This window comes from Perognathus longimembris, chromosome 6 (assembly GCF_023159225.1).
Source record: "Perognathus longimembris pacificus isolate PPM17 chromosome 6, ASM2315922v1, whole genome shotgun sequence".
Lineage (NCBI taxonomy): Eukaryota > Metazoa > Chordata > Mammalia > Rodentia > Heteromyidae > Perognathus > Perognathus longimembris.
In genome coordinates this window covers 75,939,208-75,958,511 of record NC_063166.1, presented here as the reverse complement: position 1 = coordinate 75,958,511, position 19,304 = coordinate 75,939,208, and the positions used below count along the sequence as shown (strand labels likewise).

General features: G+C 42.5%; 1 protein-coding gene across 1 annotated transcript; it reads left to right on the top strand.

The window, feature by feature from the left end:
* The first annotated feature begins 1,039 nt into the window (after positions 1–1,039).
* Serinc3 (serine incorporator 3) lies at positions 1,040–19,199 on the top strand. Its single transcript, XM_048349474.1, has 10 exons — positions 1,040–1,195; positions 4,202–4,363; positions 5,542–5,729; positions 6,654–6,733; positions 7,430–7,567; positions 10,686–10,855; positions 12,420–12,510; positions 14,659–14,839; positions 17,389–17,613; positions 18,288–19,199. The coding sequence occupies exons 1-10, from the start codon at positions 1,157–1,159 to the stop codon at positions 18,424–18,426; spliced, it is 1,413 nt and encodes a 470-aa protein (XP_048205431.1). The 5' UTR covers positions 1,040–1,156; the 3' UTR covers positions 18,427–19,199.
* Positions 19,200–19,304: the final 105 nt, after the last annotated feature.

The following is a 19,304-nucleotide window of genomic DNA, read 5'->3' as shown; positions in this document are numbered from 1 at the left end:
ATATATTTACCAGTCACTGTTAAGTCTCTTAACTGGATCAAAAACTCGATTGTTGACATAAAATAATGGCTGCTTTCAAGGAAATAAGAGAATCATTTATTCTGATCCAAATATGAGTATCCAGGGACTGAGAGTTGAGATTTGAATTGCCCGGAATGACATGTTCCACTGTGGATAAGATTACATGAACTTAAAAAAAATTAACATACATCAATTACAGAAAATTTTATAACTCACAAAACAGTCATTTATCTCTTCGTTCACCCTTTACATGCATGGGAGCATCACAGATAGTTTGGCAAAGTGAGGACATCTATAGGTTTCAGATGTTACAACATCCTAGCTTGAGGGTTGGTGGAGGCCTGAGGTCTGATAGGCTTTGTGATAACGTTTATCTTCTAGTTACATGAATGTTGTGTTACATTCAAGCTGAGAACAAGTGGTTCCTGCCTGTAACCCTGGCTATTCAGGAGGATCTGAGATATGAGGTTCACCGTTCAAAGCCAGCCCAGGCAGAAAGTCCCCGTGAGACTCTTTACCTCCAATGAACCACCAGAAAAACTGGAAGTGGAGTTGTGGCTCAAAGTGGTAGATCGCTAGCCTTGAGCAAAAGAGGTCAGGGACTGTGTCCAGGCCCTGAGTTCAAGCCCCATGACCAAGCAAAAAACCAAAAAGTTAAAGTAACTCCCAAGGAATTTTGGCTCTCCCATCTCTCCATACACAGCAGCCTATACAGCCGAGATTAAGCTGTTATGTCTGCAGATAACTTCAGTTGGCCGGGTAGTCACCGTGCAATTCGCCTTGCTGCCCTGCCATACCGTGTTCTCAGAGACTTTCAAACCAACCCTGGGGAAGAAACGGTACTTTGGCAGCTGTGGCAACTCCAGTTGCATTTAGCCCCGCCTTCCCTACGGTTTAGCCCCACCCCGTGTTTAGCCCCGCCCTCATCCTTAACCAATGACTGGTGCCCTCGGGGGAGCATGTGCTTCGGCAGGGCGGTGGGCGGGGCCACGCCGTGACGGGAATGACGTGTCGTGCGAAGGGCGGGCCTTATTTCCGGCCTGGGCAACCGCGGAGTTTCTGAGGCGACGCCTCAGCTGGTAGTCACCATCCCGTAGGAGCCTCGGCCTCGGCCGCTTCCATCACCACCAGCACCATGGGGGCCGTGCTGGGCGTCTTCTCTCTCGCCAGCTGGGTGAGTTGGGAAGTCTTGTGTCCTGCTGGGACGATTTGGAGGGTGAACTGCGATGGGGGAGCTCTGAAGTCCGCCTTCGCACGGGCCTCGGCCTCTGAGGCCCGCGGGGAGGCGAGTGGGCCCGGGGTGTGCTGGGCGGGGTGGGGGTGTCTACGGAGGCGACTAGGCCTCTGGGGCCCGCAGGGAGGTGAGTGTGGGCCCGAGGTGGGAAGCTTTCCGGGGGCGGCTGTGGTCCAGCCTGCCACGTCCGCGATCCGGAGCCCGCGGCCTGGCCTTGGGCTATCGCCGGCGGGCTCCAGTGGAGGAATGTGGGAGGCCCGACGCCATTGTTTACAATTCCGGTCGCCCCGCCCCCGCCTTCGGGACTTGGGGTTCAGGCTGGCCGGGAGGACGTTTGTGAAATTGAGCGCGCCTTGGGCGGGGGCTCTCTGGTTCCTTTTGAAGCCCTTCTTTAGGGTGGCGTCATTTTATTTGGGGAGTCTTGAAAATCGCATTCCTTGCTCGCGATTTGCCCAAGCTGCCGAGGACGTTGCAGAAATCTGCATGTTTACTAAAGGCCCGCTTCTGCTCTGATGGAAGGTGGCTTATTACTCAGAATCAGAACTTAGGGTTTTGAGACCCTCTCTCAAATTTTGGAAAGGGGAAGCTCGCAACCAAGCGTCCCAAGATAAGCATCCAGTCCCTTGCGAATGTTCCCTTGTAGTTTTCTAACGCTGAAATGTTCATGCTCCATAAAAACTAGCTAAAATGGCACCAAGTTCGTGCCAGGTTTAACCGCGATATCCTGCTTCCGTGCTTGCTTGCTGATTGCAGATTGCAGAATCGTTTTCGGCCACCTGCGTGTGGGTTTTGCCTTTAAAAATCCTGTTGCTTTTGAGTCCGGGGCTACACCTCGTGATGGTGTAGTCATCGTAGGGTTATTAAAGAGACTAGCCCGATTGAGTGCTGTCTCTCCGGGAAATGGAATACAACAGTGCCCGGCCTGCTGATAGTTGTCGACCTTGGTCCTTGGCTTGTAGGGCTCTGTCTGCATTTCCTCATGACTTTTCGTATTGTAAACATGTTAGGAAAATGGAGATGAAAGGAAGGAAACAGGCCTCGGACTGTTTACTGAGATAAAACAGCAAAAGACACAGCCTTCCTGCAAGCTTGGAGAGGGGCGGGGGCGGGGTCGGGGTCGGAGTCAATACAGGGTCTGAGTCAAGGAGACCAGAAGACAGGGGTTACTTGAGTTTAGTAATGGGGGGGGGGGGTGAGTGACTGCAGGTGCGGGCAAAGAATAGGGTAAGTATCCCCTTATCCACGGTCTCAAGCTTTTTTGGGGGGGGGAGGGGGGCAGTCCTGGGGCTTGGACTCGGCCTGAGCACTGTCCCTCACTTCTTTTTGCTCAAGGCTAGCACTCTGCCACTTGAGCCACAGCGCCATTTCTGGCCGTTTTCTGTATATGTGGTGCTGGGGAATTGAACCCAGGGCCTCATGTATAGGAGGCAAGCACTTTTGCCACTAGGCCATATCCCCAGCCCCTCAAGCTTTTTTAATGTTCAAATAACTCTACATCTGCCTTGCCTAGACGGTTTGACCTTCACAGGATACAGTTTTTAGTGTTTAAACCTCTTAACCCTTTCCTGGCCTCACAGCTTGGCCTCAGAGAGCCTTATAGACTAGGCCCGCAATGAAATGTTTACAGCCAGGCTCAGGTCAGATTGCCCTGCCTGTGTTAGACAGTCTGCACTTATCTTTGGTGGCTTACCTGGTATCTGTATGCACCTGGGAAAACAGGGTGGGAGTCAGTCCTTCAAAAACCAATTCCCAAGGTTCTTTCTATGACACTACTCAGGCTGTATTTCATGCCCCTACTATATTTTCATCACTGCAGGGAAAAAACTCTCACACCCACTAAGCAGACAGACAGTATTTCCCCCCTCCCCCCCAGCCCCTAGTTGTCTTTATGTTTTTGGGTTTAACCATTCTGGATACTTAAAGTAAATGGAACAATAGTAATGTTTTTATGTTTGGCTTCCTTCATTTCCTATGGTGTTTTTAAGTTCATACACATTGTACCATATATCAGTATTATGGACTGCCCCCCCCCACCCCCAAAGACCACCGAAAAACAAAGATGTTATACAAGGCTGGAGTTTATTCAAACTGACCGGGTCTAACTCAACTTGGGAGTGAACAGCCCCGATCCCAAGTTACAGGGAGTTTATAAAGGAAAATACCACAAGTTGTTCACATGTGAATTTGCAAGCAAGCACATTTACAGAAGGTAAAATTTGCGGTTAGCCTTATCTTAGTGAAGAAGTATGTTCATATCCTGCCTTTAAGCAGCTTGTACACCTACAAACCATTGATCATTGTGAAGGCGATGTCCTGCATTTGTGTAGCTCCCAGCTATTGATCACTGCAAGGGTTACATAGTAGATAAGGTTTTCTCTACAGAAGTTTCCTACCAACTCTCTACTTTGTTCTTTTTTTTTTTTTTTTACACTAACATTAACTGCCTTAACTCAAGCTTTTCCAGCTGTTAGGGACTTCTCCATAGAAACATAAATAATCACGAAATAGATTTGTCTTATTAATTATAGAGAAGCTTTTCTAATTGGGGAAGCTTTTCCATTTCATCAGTACTTCATTCCTTTACTGCCTGAATAATGCGCGGTATGGATATGCCCCATTGTCTTATCTTTACTTACCAATTCCTGGTCTTTTGGGTTGTTTCTATTTTAAAGTGGCAGAAATAATATTGATTCCAGAACCTGTGCTTTTCTAAGTTTGTCAGTTGAGACAGAGTGTAGATAGGTAGCCCACTGGTGTTGAATTCATGGGCCTGCTTCAACTTCCTCAGTGCTAGGATTATAAATGTACACTACCACATTCAGAGAACCCTTGCCTTTAAACCACATCATTCCAGTTAAAACTGTCAAGGCTTGGTTTGCCTCACATTCTCTGTAGTGTCTTTGCAATGAAGGAGATTTCAAATGACCCCTGGTATTTTTATGACAGATTCCATGCCTCTGTAGTGGTGCATCGTGCTTGCTCTGTGGTTGCTGTCCCACCAGTAAGAATTCCACTCTGACTCGGATAATCTATGCTGCTATTCTCTTTCTGGGCACTCTCGTATGTTTTATCATGCAGACAGAAAAGATAGGAACTGAGCTGAAGAGGGTAAGTACATTGGTTATTTTTTATTACTTACATATTTTGCAATATTATGGTTATAATTAGTCTTACTGTTACAATTAATCAAGAGCATTATAATATTGGAGCACTATTGTTATTAGGGCTTTCTTTCTTTTTTTCTTTTCTTTTTTTTTTTGTTTTTGTTTTGTTTCCTTTTCTTTCTTGCTGGTCCTGGGTCTTGAACTCAGGGCCTGGGTACTGTTCCTGAGCTTCTTTCGCTCAAGGCTAGCACTCTGCCACTTGAGCCACAGCACCACTTCTGGCTTTTTTTGAGTGGTTTATTGGAGATAAAAGTCTCACGGACTTTTCTGCCCCAGCTAGCTTCAACTTCTCAGATCTCATCCTCCTGAGTAGCTAGGATTACATGCATGAAACACCAGCACTTGGTTGGGTTGTTGTCTTTTTTAGAGTTTTGTTTTTTTTTAAGAGGGGTCTTTTATGTTGTTCAGGCTCATTATTTTCTTGCCTCTACCACCCAAGTGGCTTGAATTATTTTTTATGTGGCTAAGACTTAAAATACCAGGGATTAGCTCTTCTCCAGAAATAAAAGTAGTTAGAATGCGCAGCTTTAGCCTCCAGTGTAACAACCCAGAGAAAACAGACATTGAAAGTGACTGACATTTTCTTTGCTTGTAGGTTTAAGCTCTCGTCTAGACTGGCCCTTCACCTTTGGAACGAGTTTGTTATAGCTAGAAAATCTCAGGAGAAAATTGAGATAACCTCACTAGCATAAATGCTTGAGAAAGCACTTTCTACTGCTGCTACTGTGGTTTAAACCCAGGGCCTCACTCATGCTATGTGTATTCTACCACAGAGCCACATTTTCATCCCCTTATTTATTTTATTGTAGACAGTATTTTCCTAAATTGCCCAAGCTGGTCTTAAACTTACTATATAGCCCTAGCTGGAACTCAAAATCATCCTTCCTCAGTTTGCCAAGTGCGGAGATAACAAGTATGCACCCACACTCATTCCATTTTTAATTCTTGACTAAATTATTCATACTATTTGGTAATGAGATTGTTAGTTGGAGGTCAGAGAGAAAATTCCTACCTGTGGTTCCTAAAATTGGTTGGTATTATAAATCCAGACTCTTATAGTGAAGTGAAACCTCTGATTTTATCTTAGTGTATTTTCCATTGAAATTATTCCCTCCCCTCCAGATTCCTGGATTCTGTGATGGAGAATTCCAATTCAAAGTGATGGATACAAAATCAGATTGTAATGTGCTGGTTGGCTATAAAGCTGTGTATCGGATCTACTTTGCCCTTGCCATCTTTTTCTTTGCCTTCTTTTTGCTCATGTTAAAAGTAAAAACAAGCAAAGATCCCAGAGCAGCAATACACAACGGGTATGTAAGATTGACGATTAACTCCTCTTATTATGACATGACTCTTCCTGTCTTTCAGCAGGTCATGTTGCCATTTGTATGGAAGAAGTAGAATATATATGTCAGTGGTCCAGATGTAGTTCTGAACTATTGTACATGTGAAATTAAACTTAGTTTGCTGTTATTTTCATTCAGAGTCCTGTCATTCAGAGAAGATAGACTGGAGGATCACCTTGTTGCATTGTTTTGTTTTAAATATCTCTGGGTCTTATTAGATTTTTATTGAGCACCTTTTGAACAGATCATACACTGTACTAGGCATCGTGTGTACACACACACTCACTCACACACACACACCCAGAGTTTTGTAAAGTTTTAATCCTCATCCCAATTTTATAGATGAAGTAACTGAATTTCAGAAACACTTCATACATTGCCTAAGATCTCTCAGCCAAAGAAGATTGAAGCTCAGTTCAGCCAGTTCTAAAGCCTGATACTTTCTGTTTAGTTGTTCAAGGCTATTATTACAGATCACGGTATGGAATGAAAGTGATATTGGGTCCTGGCTTTAGGCCTGTAATGAGCTATATGGTTGTAAGCAAGATATTTATGTCCTACGTTATAAATGGATTTTTCTCACATGCCTTATAAGTAAATGACTATGTAGATAATACTGTTGGAACTCTTCATAATTCTAGAAAAATCCTTACCTTGAAGTCCTAAAAGTAGGGAGATAGTTTACCTGTTTTTCTCATGAATGTGAATGACCTATTTTTTATGTGAGTATCATACAGTGTCTGAAATGTTGGCTGTAGTAACTTCATGTCAAATGAAGTAAGTCTACACAGGATGGAAAAGCTGTTGACTTCATTTTTGCATTCAGCTGTTTTTCTTTGTGTAGGATGAAAATTAGCATTTTACAAGTGCATTTTTATATTTTAATAGGTTTTGGTTTTTCAAAATTGCTGCCATTGTTGGTATCATGGTTGGATCTTTCTACATTCCAGGCGGCCCTTTCACCTCAGGTATGGCTCACTCTGGAGGCGTCATTTATAGGGTGTATAAACTCTGTAGGTGTTGGGCTTAGAGCTGTATTTCATTAATGATTTTGTAGAACTGACCATTAAATGAGTTGGTATCTAAATATATGACCTCAATACTCTGGTTTTTCTTCCTATTGTATAAATCTTGCCTTTTACTACATATATAACTTCATTCTAATACTTTGGTTGATTAAAGCAAGAGGCATTAAACTCATTCCTTAGCTTTTTTTTCCGAAATCATACATGCATCTGCTAGGATTCTAATAATTTATCTTCACACTTAGCAAAACCAACTTAATCAGAAAGTTTGAAAATAGGAGGATTGTTACATTTTGAGGACCATTCAAACCACACCTGCATGTGGTTCATTATTCCTGTTTTAATTTACTTCTTTAACTGGAATCAAGTGACATCTGAGATTTTCTTTATTTTCTTCCCTCTCCTCCCCACATTCGCAAGTGAAGGAAAAGACTTACAGGCCCATTTGGAATGTCAGACCCTAGGCTTCCCTTAGAGAGGTCTGAAACCCCAAAGAACACTTCTCAGAGAATACTTGGAATAATTCCCTGTTGTACTGCTAGAGACAGGATGGCTTTATGGCTTCCCACTTACTTGACTAGTAATATTCTGAAGTGTTATTCCTATGGCTAAGAGTAACTCTGTGTTCTTGGTTTGTAGTCTGGTTTCATGTTGGCATGACGGGGGCTGCTTTCTTCATCCTCATCCAGCTGGTGCTCTTGGTAGACATGGCGCATTCTTGGAATGAATCATGGGTAAATCGTATGGAAGAAGGAAATCCAAGGGTGTGGTACGCTGGTAAGTATCTAAATTCACATTTGAGTGCCATTCATTAGAGTTAACAACAAAATCTCCACTGATTCAAATATATGAACTAATACAGATCTGCACTCTCCCCTTACCCCTTTGGCCGTGCTGGGGTTTGAACTTAGGACCTTTCACTTGCTAGTCAGGTGCTCTCCCCCTTGAGCCACACCTCTAGTCCTTTTTTGCTATATTTATTGGTTGATTAATTTTTTCTTTTTTGGTAGCACTAGGATTTAAGCTCAGGACCTTGAGCTTGCTAAGCAGGCACTCTACCACTGAAGCCACATCTCCAGTCCCTTTTTATGCTGCTTGTTTGAAGTAGAATCTCACTTTATGTCCAGGCTGACAGGATTTTCTTCTACTTGTATTCCTGGGAATGATGGCACACCATTAATGCTTTAATGCTCCCCAAATAGCTGGGATAGCAGATGTGTGCCAGCCTGCACAGCTGGGGCTACCTTTTAAAAAAGCTGTTATCTCCGTTATGAATTATTTACATTGCTGGAAGCACATTGACTTTTTTTTTTTTGGCCAGTCCTAGGGCTTGAAACAATCAGGACCTGAGTGCTGTCCCTGAGCTTTTTTTGCTCATCATGCACATATACTTTAAGTCATTGGGTTCTTCCAATTCATTTATTTTTGTATTTGTAATGTGTATTTATGTTTCAATGAGCTATAGGTGGTGGCCTATTAATAGTAGCTCACTTAGTGGTTTTGATAACCTGTTGCCATGGATAGGAAACTCAGCTAGATGGCTACCTATATATTTCTGGCCCATGGGAGTGACAAGCCTTTGTTTTAAACAAAGTATGACCCAATACCTCTTGTAAAAGTTTTCCGTTGGTAAAAGGGTACTTAAAAGTTTCTAGTTTAGACCAGGCCCAAATGGCTCATGTCTGTAGTCCTAGATTCTCAGGAGGCTGAGATTTGAGGATCATGGTTCAAAGCCAGCCTAGGGCAGGAAGTCCTTGAGTCTCTTATCTCCAATTAACCACACCAAAAAAAGCGCCAGAAGTTGAGCTGTGGCTAAAGTGGTAGACTGCTAGCCTTGAGCATAAAAGCTCAAGAACAGCACCCAGGCCCTGAGTTTCAGCCCCAGAACTGGCACACACACAAAAAAAAAATTCTAGGTTGGGAGCTGGGTGCCGTAGCTCATAATGCCTGTAATCCTAGCTGCGTATGAGGCTGGTATCTGAGGATCAGAGTTTTAAGCCAGCCTAGGTAGGAAAGTATGATACACCAGAAAGCCGAAAATGGACATGTGGCTCAAGTGATAGAAAGCTAGCCTTGAGCAAAACAATGCAGACAGTAACCAGGCCCTGAGTTCAAGCCCTGGGGTATGCACAAAACAAAACACCAAAAAAGCAACAACAGGGGCTGGGAACATGGCCTAGTGGCAAGAGTGCTTGCCTCCTACACATGAAGCTCTCGGTTCCATTCCCCAGCACCACATATATGGAAAACGGCCGGAAGGGGCGCTCGCGTGGCTCAGGTGGCAGAGTGCTAGCCTTGAGCGGGAAGAAGCCGGGGATGGTGCTCAGGCCCTGAGTCCAAGGCCCAGGACTGGGCTGGGGATATAGCCTAGTGGCAAGAGTGCCTGCCTCGGATACACGAGGCCCTAGGTTCGATTCCCCAGCACCACATATACAGAAAACGGCCAGAAGCGGCGCTGTGGCTCAAGTGGCAGAGTGCTAGCCTTGAGCAGGAAGAAGCCAGGGACAGTGCTCAGGCCCTGAGTCCAAGGCCCAGGACTGGCCAAAAAAAAAAAGGAGCAACAACAACAAAAAACTAGGCTGAGGTTGGAAGTATGTCTCAATGGTAGAGTACCTGCCTAGCAGGTATGAGTTCAAAACCTCAGTATTACCAAATAAAAGAAACTTATTTTTAAGTTAGCCTATTTGATGATGGGAAGGGAACCCTTCAACCCTCTACTTATTAGGAACAGTGATCTGACCCAGCCATTTGAAAAAGAATGGTTGAAAGGGCTAGGACTGTGGTTCTGGTAGCAAGCAGGAGGCCCTGAGTTGTCAAACCAAATACTCATAAAACAAAACCAGCTGCAAGCCAGACTGATAGGAGGCTGAGGAAGGAGGACCTCAAGCTTGAGGCCAGTCTAGACTACGTAATGAGTTCGTGCCAGCCTGGCAAATGAATAAATATTGAGATCCCTCATTTCTGCCTCTGTTACAAATAACAGATGCTCTGTGTGAAGAACTTGGCAAACAAAATTTCTAGGGCCCATCATGTAGCTCAGTGGTGGAGCATATGTATGCTTAGCACGCACAGGTCCTTAGTTCAGTTCCCACCCAAAACCAAAACATTTTCTCCAATAATCCAGCTATCAAATAATGATTTCTCACTGTTAAGATATTAATCTGGCTGGGTGCTGGTGGCCTACACCTGTAATCCTAGCTGTTCAGGAGGCTGAGATCTGAGGATCAAGGTTCAAAGCCAGCCTGGGCAGAAAAGCCCCCTTGAGACTCTTGACTCCAAAAAACTCCTCAAAAACCAGAAGTGAAGCTGTGACTCAAAATGGCAGAGTGCTAGCCTTGAGCAAAAGAACACAGGGACAGTACCCAGGCCCTGAGTTCAAGTTTCAACACACACACACACACACACACACACACACACACACACACACACACACTAAATCTTTTCATTTAAATTTAAGATTTAAAAAACCATTTTGGGCCAGATGTGATGCATGTTTGTAAATTCCAACACTTTGGAGGCTGGAGGATCAGTTTAAGCCATAAACCTCTGTTACATAGTGAGTTCCAAGCCAGCCTGACCTACCTGTCAAAACCCTGTCCCCCAAACAATCAGAATCACACAACTGAGAAGTCCTTAATGATTTGAAGATTGGTCATCCAACCCACAAAATCAAGTTGGGTAATCTAGATAGTGAACTCATTTTCTTGGTGAGTTTTGGGATTTAACATTGAGTCAGTTTAACACAGTATGAAACTTGAATCTTGGGACTTTTGAATCTTGCTACAAATTATTAGTTGCTGTTAAGAGTACCTTTTGTGTAGTATAGAAGACAATTGGACTTCATTGTAGAACTTAGTAGAATTGTGGTCACTCTAATTGGTCTCTCTTTTTCTAGCTTTACTCTCAGTTACAAGCTTATTTTATATCCTGGCAATCATCTTTGTTGGGCTGCTCTACAACTTCTACACCAAGCCAGATGGCTGCACAGAAAACAAATGGTTCATCAGTATTAACTTGATTCTTTGCGTTGTGGTTTCCATTATATCCATTCTCCCAACAGTTCAGGTATGGTTGTTTTCTGTTTGTTCCTTATGTGAAAGGTTTTTAGTTAATGCTAACCTTAGAATCTATGTAACTTAGTGAATTTATATTTGAGTTTTCCCCACCTAAATTCATTTTTCTATGTTATAACATTTTCATTATTATTGTTGGGGGGGGGCAGTCCTGGAGCTTAGACTCAGGGCATGAGCACTGTCCCTGGCTTCTTTTTTTTGTTCAAGGCTAGCACTTTGCCACTTGAGCAATAGCACCACTTCTGGCCATTTTCTATATATGTGGTGCTGGAGAATCAAACCCAGGGCTTCACGTATAGGAGGCAAGCACTCTTGCCACTAGGCCATATTCCCAGCCCCTTCATAATTATTAAATCTAGTAAGAATTTACTGTTTTTTTTCTGTGTTATTAATAATCTTGATGGCTTGAGAAATTTTAGTTCTTTTAAAAGTATTTAAGTCCTGGGAATGATTTTCAGGAGTTGTTAGCTAATAATTTTTAGGGCAATTAAACTAGAAAGAATAATTGATTTTAATATTAACAAAATGCATACTCTGTTTTTTGTTTATTTTTTTTCTGCCAGTCCTGGGGCCTGAACTCAGGGCCTGGGCATTATCCCTGAGCTTTCTTAAAAGCTCAAGGCTAGCATTCTACCACTTGAGCCATAGCACCACTTCGGGTCTTTTCTGTTTATGTGATACTGAGGAATCGAACCCAAGGCTTCATGTATTCTAGGCAAGCATTCTACCACTAAGCCACATTCTCAGCCACCCCCCCTTTCCGATTTTTTTTTTTAAATGGGACTTGAACTAAGGACCTAGGCACTGTCCTTGAGCTCTCTGCTCAAGGCTAGCATTCTTCTACTTTTGAGCCACAGCTCTACTTCTTGTTTTCTGGTGGTTAATTGGAGATGAGAGTCTCACGGACTTTCCAACCTGGACAGGCTTTGAACTGTGATCCTCAGATCTCATTACAGGTTTGGAGTGTACCTCAGTGGTGTCATGCATGTCTAACATACATATATCCCTGAATTTGATACCCCGGATTCCTCCCTCACTGCCCTGTCACCCCCAAAATACAATATAATAAAAAATTCAGTGAGTGTTAGATAGAAAAATAATATCCACACATCACTTTTCCTTTGAAAAGAAACTAGCTTGAAAGTGAGTCCAAGGAACTTACAAGACTGAAGTGTGAGAATCCCTTTAAGGCCAGCCTGGGAAGTGTAGTGAGATTCTGGCTCAGAAAACTCAAGTCTCAAGGAATTGATCAGTCATCTCATCTAGCCTTTTAGTGATGGAGTTGAGTGTAGATTATTCCTGTTACACAAAGAGGTTAGAAAACCAAAGCCATTGTGATAGAGAACTTTAAGGATTACAATATGCTTTGAGAACCAGCAGTAAATATTTTGTTAATTCTTTTGTAAGCTAACTCTTACTGAAGGACTAGTTACTTACCATCTTTCAATGTGGAGAATCAGAAAGGTCTCAAGTTACTTAATGGTTCAGTGAGTCCCAAAAAGTACATAGGCTTTTAGAACAATACATATGGTTTAATTTTCCTTTTAATTCCACAGGAACACCAACCACGTTCTGGCCTTCTTCAGTCTTCTATCATCACTCTCTACACTATCTACCTCACGTGGTCAGCCATGACCAATGAACCTGGTAAGGGACTGTCAATAACTCAGTGAGGAAAGCAGGAAAGTATTTCTTTGGTGGGTACAAAAACTTGAGCTAGGGCTGGGAATATGGCCTAGTGGCAAGAGTGCTTGCCTCGTCGTATACATGAAGCCCTGGGTTCGATTCCCCAGCACCACATATATAGAAAAGGCCAGAAGTGGCGCTGTGGCTCAAGTGGCAGAGTGCTAACCTTGAGCAAAAAGAGGCTAGGGACATTGCTCAGGCCCTGAGTCCAAGGCTAGGACTGGCCAAAAAACAAAAAGAAAAACTAGAGCTAAGTCTAGTTTAACATTTCTGGAGATAATGTCAAACACATCAGTGTACCAGTGGTTCACCATAGGTTTTCACATGTTCTCTTACATTTTATTCCCTACTTCTATCCATAACCCTTTCAGTAGTCTGCAATCCTTTCAGTAGTCTCGAGACTTTTTTTTTTTTTTTTTTTTGCCAGTCCTGGGCCTTGAACTCAGGGCCTGAGCACTGCCTCTGGCTTCCTTTTGCTCAAGGCTAGCACTCTGACACTTGAGCCACAGCGCCACTTCTGGCCATTTTCTATATGTGTGGTGCTGAGGAATCGAACCTAGGCCTTCATGTATATGAGGCAAGCACTTTTGCCACTAGGCCATATTCCCAGCCCCGTCTCAGACTTATGTTACCTGGACTATTCCTACTAGATACAAGCTTTAGGCTGGGCATCCTTATTTTGATCCTTTGTTATAATTGGCTTAAGTTTACTTTTGGGCTGAAGCGCTAGCAGGAACAGCAGGAGAACATTTTTCTTTTAACATACTTTATTTTGTTTAAAAATTTTATTGTTGGGGCTGGGGATATGGCCTAGTGGCGAGAGAGCTTGCCTTGTATACATGAGGCCCTGGGTTCGATTCCCCAGCACCACATATACAGAAAACGGCCAGAAGTGGCGCTGTGGCTCAAGTGGCAGAGTGCTAGCCTTGAGCAAAAAGGAAGCCAGGGACAGTGCTCAGGCCCTGAGTCCAAGGCCCAGGACTGGCCAAAAAAAAAAAAAAAATTATTGTTATTATAATAAGGATGATGTATAGAGGATATTTTTTCTTTTTTCTTTTTTTCCCTGGCATTGGTCTGGGCTTGAACTCAGGGCCTGGGCTTTTGTGCTCAAGGCTAGTGTTCTTCCACTTAAGCCACAGCTCTACTTCTGGCTTTTTTATGGTTACTTAGTGATAAGAGTCTTGTGGAATTTCCTGTTCTAGCTGGACTTTGAACCACAATCCTCAGATGTCAGCCTCCTGAGTAGCTAGGATTACAGTCATGACCCACAGTTGCCCAGCCTAGAGGTTCATTTCTCAGTAGGATATCCTGTGAACTCCTTTTAAAGTTGAAACAGGTTTTGCAGGAGCCCCTCCACCCAAACGATAATTAATTTTTATTATATAAAATACGTTTAAACTGTCACTGAACACTGTGAAAATGAACTATACAACTTATGGGTGGGAATGGGAGGGGAAAACTGGGAGATAGCAAGGGAGGGGGTGACATCATCCAAAGAAAAATGTACTTTTTACCTGATTTATGTAACTGTAATCCCCTGTACATCACCATTATCATAATAACAATTAAAAATTTTAAAAAATAAAATATGTTAGGGGTTGGGAATATGGCCTAGTGGCAAGAGCACCTGCCTTATATACATGAAGCCCTGGGTTCGATTCCCCAGCACCACATATATGGAAAACGGCCAGAAGGGGTGCTGTGGCTCAGGTGGCAGAGTGCTAGCCTTGAGCGGGAAGAAGCCAGGGACAGTGCTCAGGCCCTGAGTCCAAGGCCCAGGACTGGCCAAAAAAAAAATAAATAAATAAAATATGTTAAAACTAGGAGTAACTGTTGTGTGCAAAACTTGGGCACAACACTACAAAACGATTTGCCTGTTAAAGTATATAACCAGTGAAGTTGTGATGGACACAGGTGAAATTGGACAAATACGATTTTTTTCTTTTTCTAGAACTAAATTGCCAGTTGCATCATAAACTCATTCCTGATTGCTGAGTTTTCAGTTCTCTTATGTAGAATTCTCATGTTTCACATTATGACTGAATGGTATAGACTATCCTCAGATTCTTTGTTGGCAAGAAAATAATAGTAGAAAGCTTTTGTTTTTAGATCGTTCCTGCAACCCGGCCCTGCTGAGCATCATTACAAACATAGCTGCTCCGACCCTGAAGTCTGTAAATGCAACCACTGCTGCCCCCACCGTTGCTCCCCCATCAACAGATAGCCACTCCATTGATGCAAATGGGGTTGGGGGGCTGTTAGTCCTCTTCTTCTGTCTCGTGTATTCTAGGTAAGTGAAAACAGTGCTTTGTGCACTTCTCATAAAAGTTACTAATAACGGTGCACTAGCAATTTTAGGGCTGGAGGTACTCTGAAATCCCAGGTACTCAAGAGGTGGAGATTGGGAGAATTGGTTTGAAGTTAGAGGAGGCCAAAAGTTAATGAGACATCTGCCCCTCCCCCATCTCAGTCAGTAAAGCTGATTGTGGTGGGGGTGCTCCTGTCATTCCAGCTAGAAAGAGAAGTGTATGTAGAAGGATTAAAGTCCAGGTTGACCAGGATATAAACTATTGGAAAGAAACCTGAAGCCGGGTTGGTAACGTTGTTCTGGTAATAAAGCGCCTGCCTGGCTATCACAAGGCTTTGTGTTCAAACCCCAGTACTGCCCCCCCCAAAAGTTCCATAGTTAAACAAAACCCCAGGTATAACTTACTTGTACCCATTCTTTCAGGTACTTCACTGATACTTTTTTGTACAGTAGCATGAATTACTTTAATATGAAGTACTTGAGATGGCAAAGAACAAATTCATTTATATAAGTTGATAAAATTAGAAAAGATATTTAATAAATAGAAAATGAAGGTATCATTCCCTGCAAAATTATTTTTCCCATGAAGTACATAGTACTTTTGCTATATAGTATTTCAGGCTTTTCCCTTTGTTAGTAGTATATAGATATAGTACTATACTTTATACATATATATATATACGCATTATACTATATAATGTATAGATGAGTGTAATTTTACTTATATCATTGATACATAAAAATTAGGAACAATGTAAATGCATATACATGTCTAAAATATAGATTGGTCATTATAAGTTAGGTAGCCTTTTATAGATAGATAGATTCTCTTAATTTTTTTTTTTTTTAGGATTGCTTAAAATAAGAATTGAAACACTAAGCTGGGAATGGGTGATTTACGCCTGTAATCCTAGCTACTCAGGAGGTTGAGATCTGAGGATCATAGTTCAAAGCCAGCCCGGGCAGGAAAGTCCGTGAGACTCTGTCTCCAATAAACTGCTCAGAAAAAGCCAGAAGTTCTGTGCCTCAAGTGGTAGAACGCTAGCTAGCCTTGCGCATAAAGAGGCTCAGGTACAGCACTCAGGACTGGCAAAAAATAAAGAAAGAAAGAATTAAAAGACTATAGCCTTTGGACTGTCTGTCTTTCTTTGTAAATAAAATTTTATTAGAATACAGGTATATTTATTGTGTCTGAATTACCTATGACTGTGTTTCCCTTTTGGGCCTATTGTTTTAATTTAGTGTTTAATTTTTATTCACATGCCATAAAATTCATCCTTCTAAAGTGTCTATGGTTTAGTAATTTTTTTTTCAGTAAATTCACAAGGATATATAATCCTTACCACAATCAATTTTAAGACATTTTCGTACCAGGAGTATAGCTCGTTAGTTTAGGCCTGTATCTAGAAAGCACAACACAGGCTTAAAATTCTGATGTAATCACTGTGGCTAGAACTCTTAGCACTGTATTGGGAAGAAAAGTTGACTGTGAGATTCTTGTCTTGTTTCCTGTTCTTAGAGGAGAAACTATAGTCTTTCAAAACCATTAAGTGTGATATTAGCACGTGCTCTTTCCTCTCTCTCTCTCTCTCTCTCTCTCTCTCTCTCTCTCTCTCTCTCTCTCTCTCTCTCTCTCTCTCTCTCTCTCTCTCTCCATTCCGAGCTTAAACTCAGGGCCTGGGCACTACTGTCTCTGGCTTCTTTTTGCTCAAGGCTAGCACACCACCACTTGAGCCACAACACCTCTTCTGGCTTTTTCTATATATTGTGGAGCTGTGGAATCTAACCCAGGGCTTCATGCATGCTAGGCAAGCACTTTACCACTAGGCCATATTCCCAGACCCTCTTTTTTTCTTAATTGCTGTTTGGGGAGGGGGAGGCATGTCTTCATTGGTTAGAGCACTAGCCAGCGAGCAAAAAAAGGTCAGGTAAATTGGTGTGTTTTTATCAATATGAGAACATTCTGTGTTCCTGTAGTTTGGAGTCCCTTATTCATGTGTCTTTTTCATTCAGTTGTTCTTGAACTCAGGCTTGTTTGTTGTGAGCAGTGCTAGACTAGCAGAGGTGACATTATGGCTATTGTGAAGGACTTCCTTCATAGCAAGCTGGGCAGGAATGACAAGTGCTGAGACAGGATCCCAGGGAGCTGGGGGAAGTGGGAGGAGGCTTCTCACCCAGGGAGCAGGACAGTGCTGGGGAAAGCTTCCCAAGGACATGGCAATGAATCAGAGAAGTGGCATGATCTGGGAAGAGGGTAGTGGGTGGTGCGTTCCATGTAAAAGAGCTATTTGTCAAGTCACTACCAGACACCACAGGGCGTAGTATTCTTTGGGAATTGAGCCATCAAGTAGTAGTAGCTGATGTAAGCACTGACGGTCTTGTAATAACCGGCAACAGGTCAGAACTTTAAGCAGGATCTTTGGAAGGCCTTTGATGTTAAGAGCATCCCACACATAACTGGGTCAGAGGCAGCGAAAACTCTTATCCAAAAGGTCCTTTGCTAATCTGTCCTCTTTGGGGTCATTTTCTAGCTTCCGTTCTTCCAGCAACAGCCAAGTAAACAAACTGACCCTCTCAGGGAGCGACAGCGTGATTCTTGGTGATACGGCCAATGGAGCTGGTGATGAAGAAGATGGACAGCCTCGGCGGGCTGTGGACAATGAGAAAGAGGGAGTACAGTACAACTACTCCTTTTTCCACTTGATGCTCTGCTTTGCTTCCTTGTATATCATGATGGCCATGACCAACTGGTACAGGTAGGAGAAACTGAACCCCTGCAGGACCCCTTAATGAAGCTGAATCCATTGTTCCTGTTTATGTAAGGTCTCACCATATGATCCAGGCATCCTTTTGAACTCATACTCCTTCTGCCTCAGTCTCCCAAATTGTAGGGATTATAGGCCCATGTTTCTCAGCCAGCTTGAAATACTTTCTCAGCTTTTTTTTCCTACTGTTGCACACCCAGTTAGGATGCTTTGCAGTGCAGATTATTGGTAGCTCTTCCAGACTTGAGTGTTTTGAGAGAATCATCATAACCTCAGGTAGACTTCCCCCATCTTTGTTCCCAAGTATTTTTCTGTGCCTAGCTAGATCTGGCCATATCATAGTACTTTGGTCACAGTAGTGTACCTGGAAAGGAACGTTACAGGAAGGCCATTTCACTCTAGTCTTTGCCAGTAATTAGAGTAGCTGCATGATCTCAACCTTGCCCAAAGGACTCTGGATCTTCTGTGCCAGGCAAGAAGAAAAATGCCATTGAGAGGGGGATAACTCTGCTTACAAGACCTAAAAATAATGGTTTCTAAAGCCCCAACCCAAACTCTCCTAAATTAGTGCCAACCAAGTGGGACTGGGGAAATTCTCAGCCTTGGCCAGGGAGCTGTAGGATGTCAACACTAGGCTTTTCACATAACTCCTTTTTTTTTTTTAGCCCTGATGCCAACTTCGAGAGGATGACCAGCACGTGGCCAGCTGTGTGGGTCAAGATGGTTTCCAGTTGGGTGTGCCTCTTCCTCTATGTCTGGTCCCTTGTGGCTCCACTGATTTTTACTGGTCGGGACTTCAGCTAAACTTTGCAATGCCAAGGACTTTGCTGAAGTTCATAAAGGTCTCCTTTGCTGAAAACTCGTATCTCTTTTTAGTTTGCTTCAACTAAACTATTAAGTGAATGCCTTTGCAAATTTGATTATATGCAGATTTATATCAAAAGGCAAGAGTGAATAATGCTTGATGCAAAATCTGAGCTTTTCATTTCAATGTATATTTTGTTTACTTGGAAGGATATAGCACAAAGGGAACATTTTTGTGTTTTAAAGAGAATTACAGCTGTGCTGTGAAGAGAGTTCTTTATAAAGACCTGTAGGTTAATACAGCTTTGATTTAAGTATAAGATATAAGAATGTTGGATATTTGAGGCTATCTTTAATATATTTCTATTGCATTCTCCTTAAAAGGCAGAAAAAAATACATTACTATGACATTTTCCTCTGTGAAGGTCTTTTACTCTTTAGTGTAAGCTCTTCAGAGGTCTCACATATCTTAGTTTTGGGGTGAGGATTATGTATGTAGTCCTTCCCCAAAAGAGGGGTTGCTGATAAGGCTACTACTTCCACATCTTGAATTTCTTTACTTTTTTAATACTGTGGCATTGATGCTGCTTGATAAAAGTCCATGGCTTTATTAGATAAATTCATTTCAATATGCTTTGTAGGTTTGATGAAAGCAAAGACTCACTTGGGAAAACATTGCTATGTTTCTGTAATGATCTTGTTATGAGTATGTAAAAGTAAAATGCATGTCAATTTATTATATTTGCACTATAAAGGTATTTGATTAAACTAGATATTAAGCTTTTTTTTTTCCTTTTTGAGACAGTGTGTCTCTGTGTAACACATGCTGGTCTGAGCCTCTAGATCCTCCTTGAACATCTTGGGTGCTAGTCCTATGA

What these genes read in the sequence shown, in the direction of transcription:
- Serinc3 (XM_048349474.1), top strand. Translation starts at nt 1,157, where the DNA reads ATGGGGGCCGTGCTGGGCGTCTTCTCTCTCGCCAGCTGG. An exon ending in AGAGCAGCAATACACAACGG is followed by an intron (nt 5,730 to 6,653) that starts GTATGTAAGATT and finishes ATATTTTAATAG; the next exon opens with GTTTTGGTTTTTCAAAATTG. An exon ending in AGGCGGCCCTTTCACCTCAG is followed by an intron (nt 6,734 to 7,429) that starts GTATGGCTCACT and finishes CTTGGTTTGTAG; the next exon opens with TCTGGTTTCATGTTGGCATG.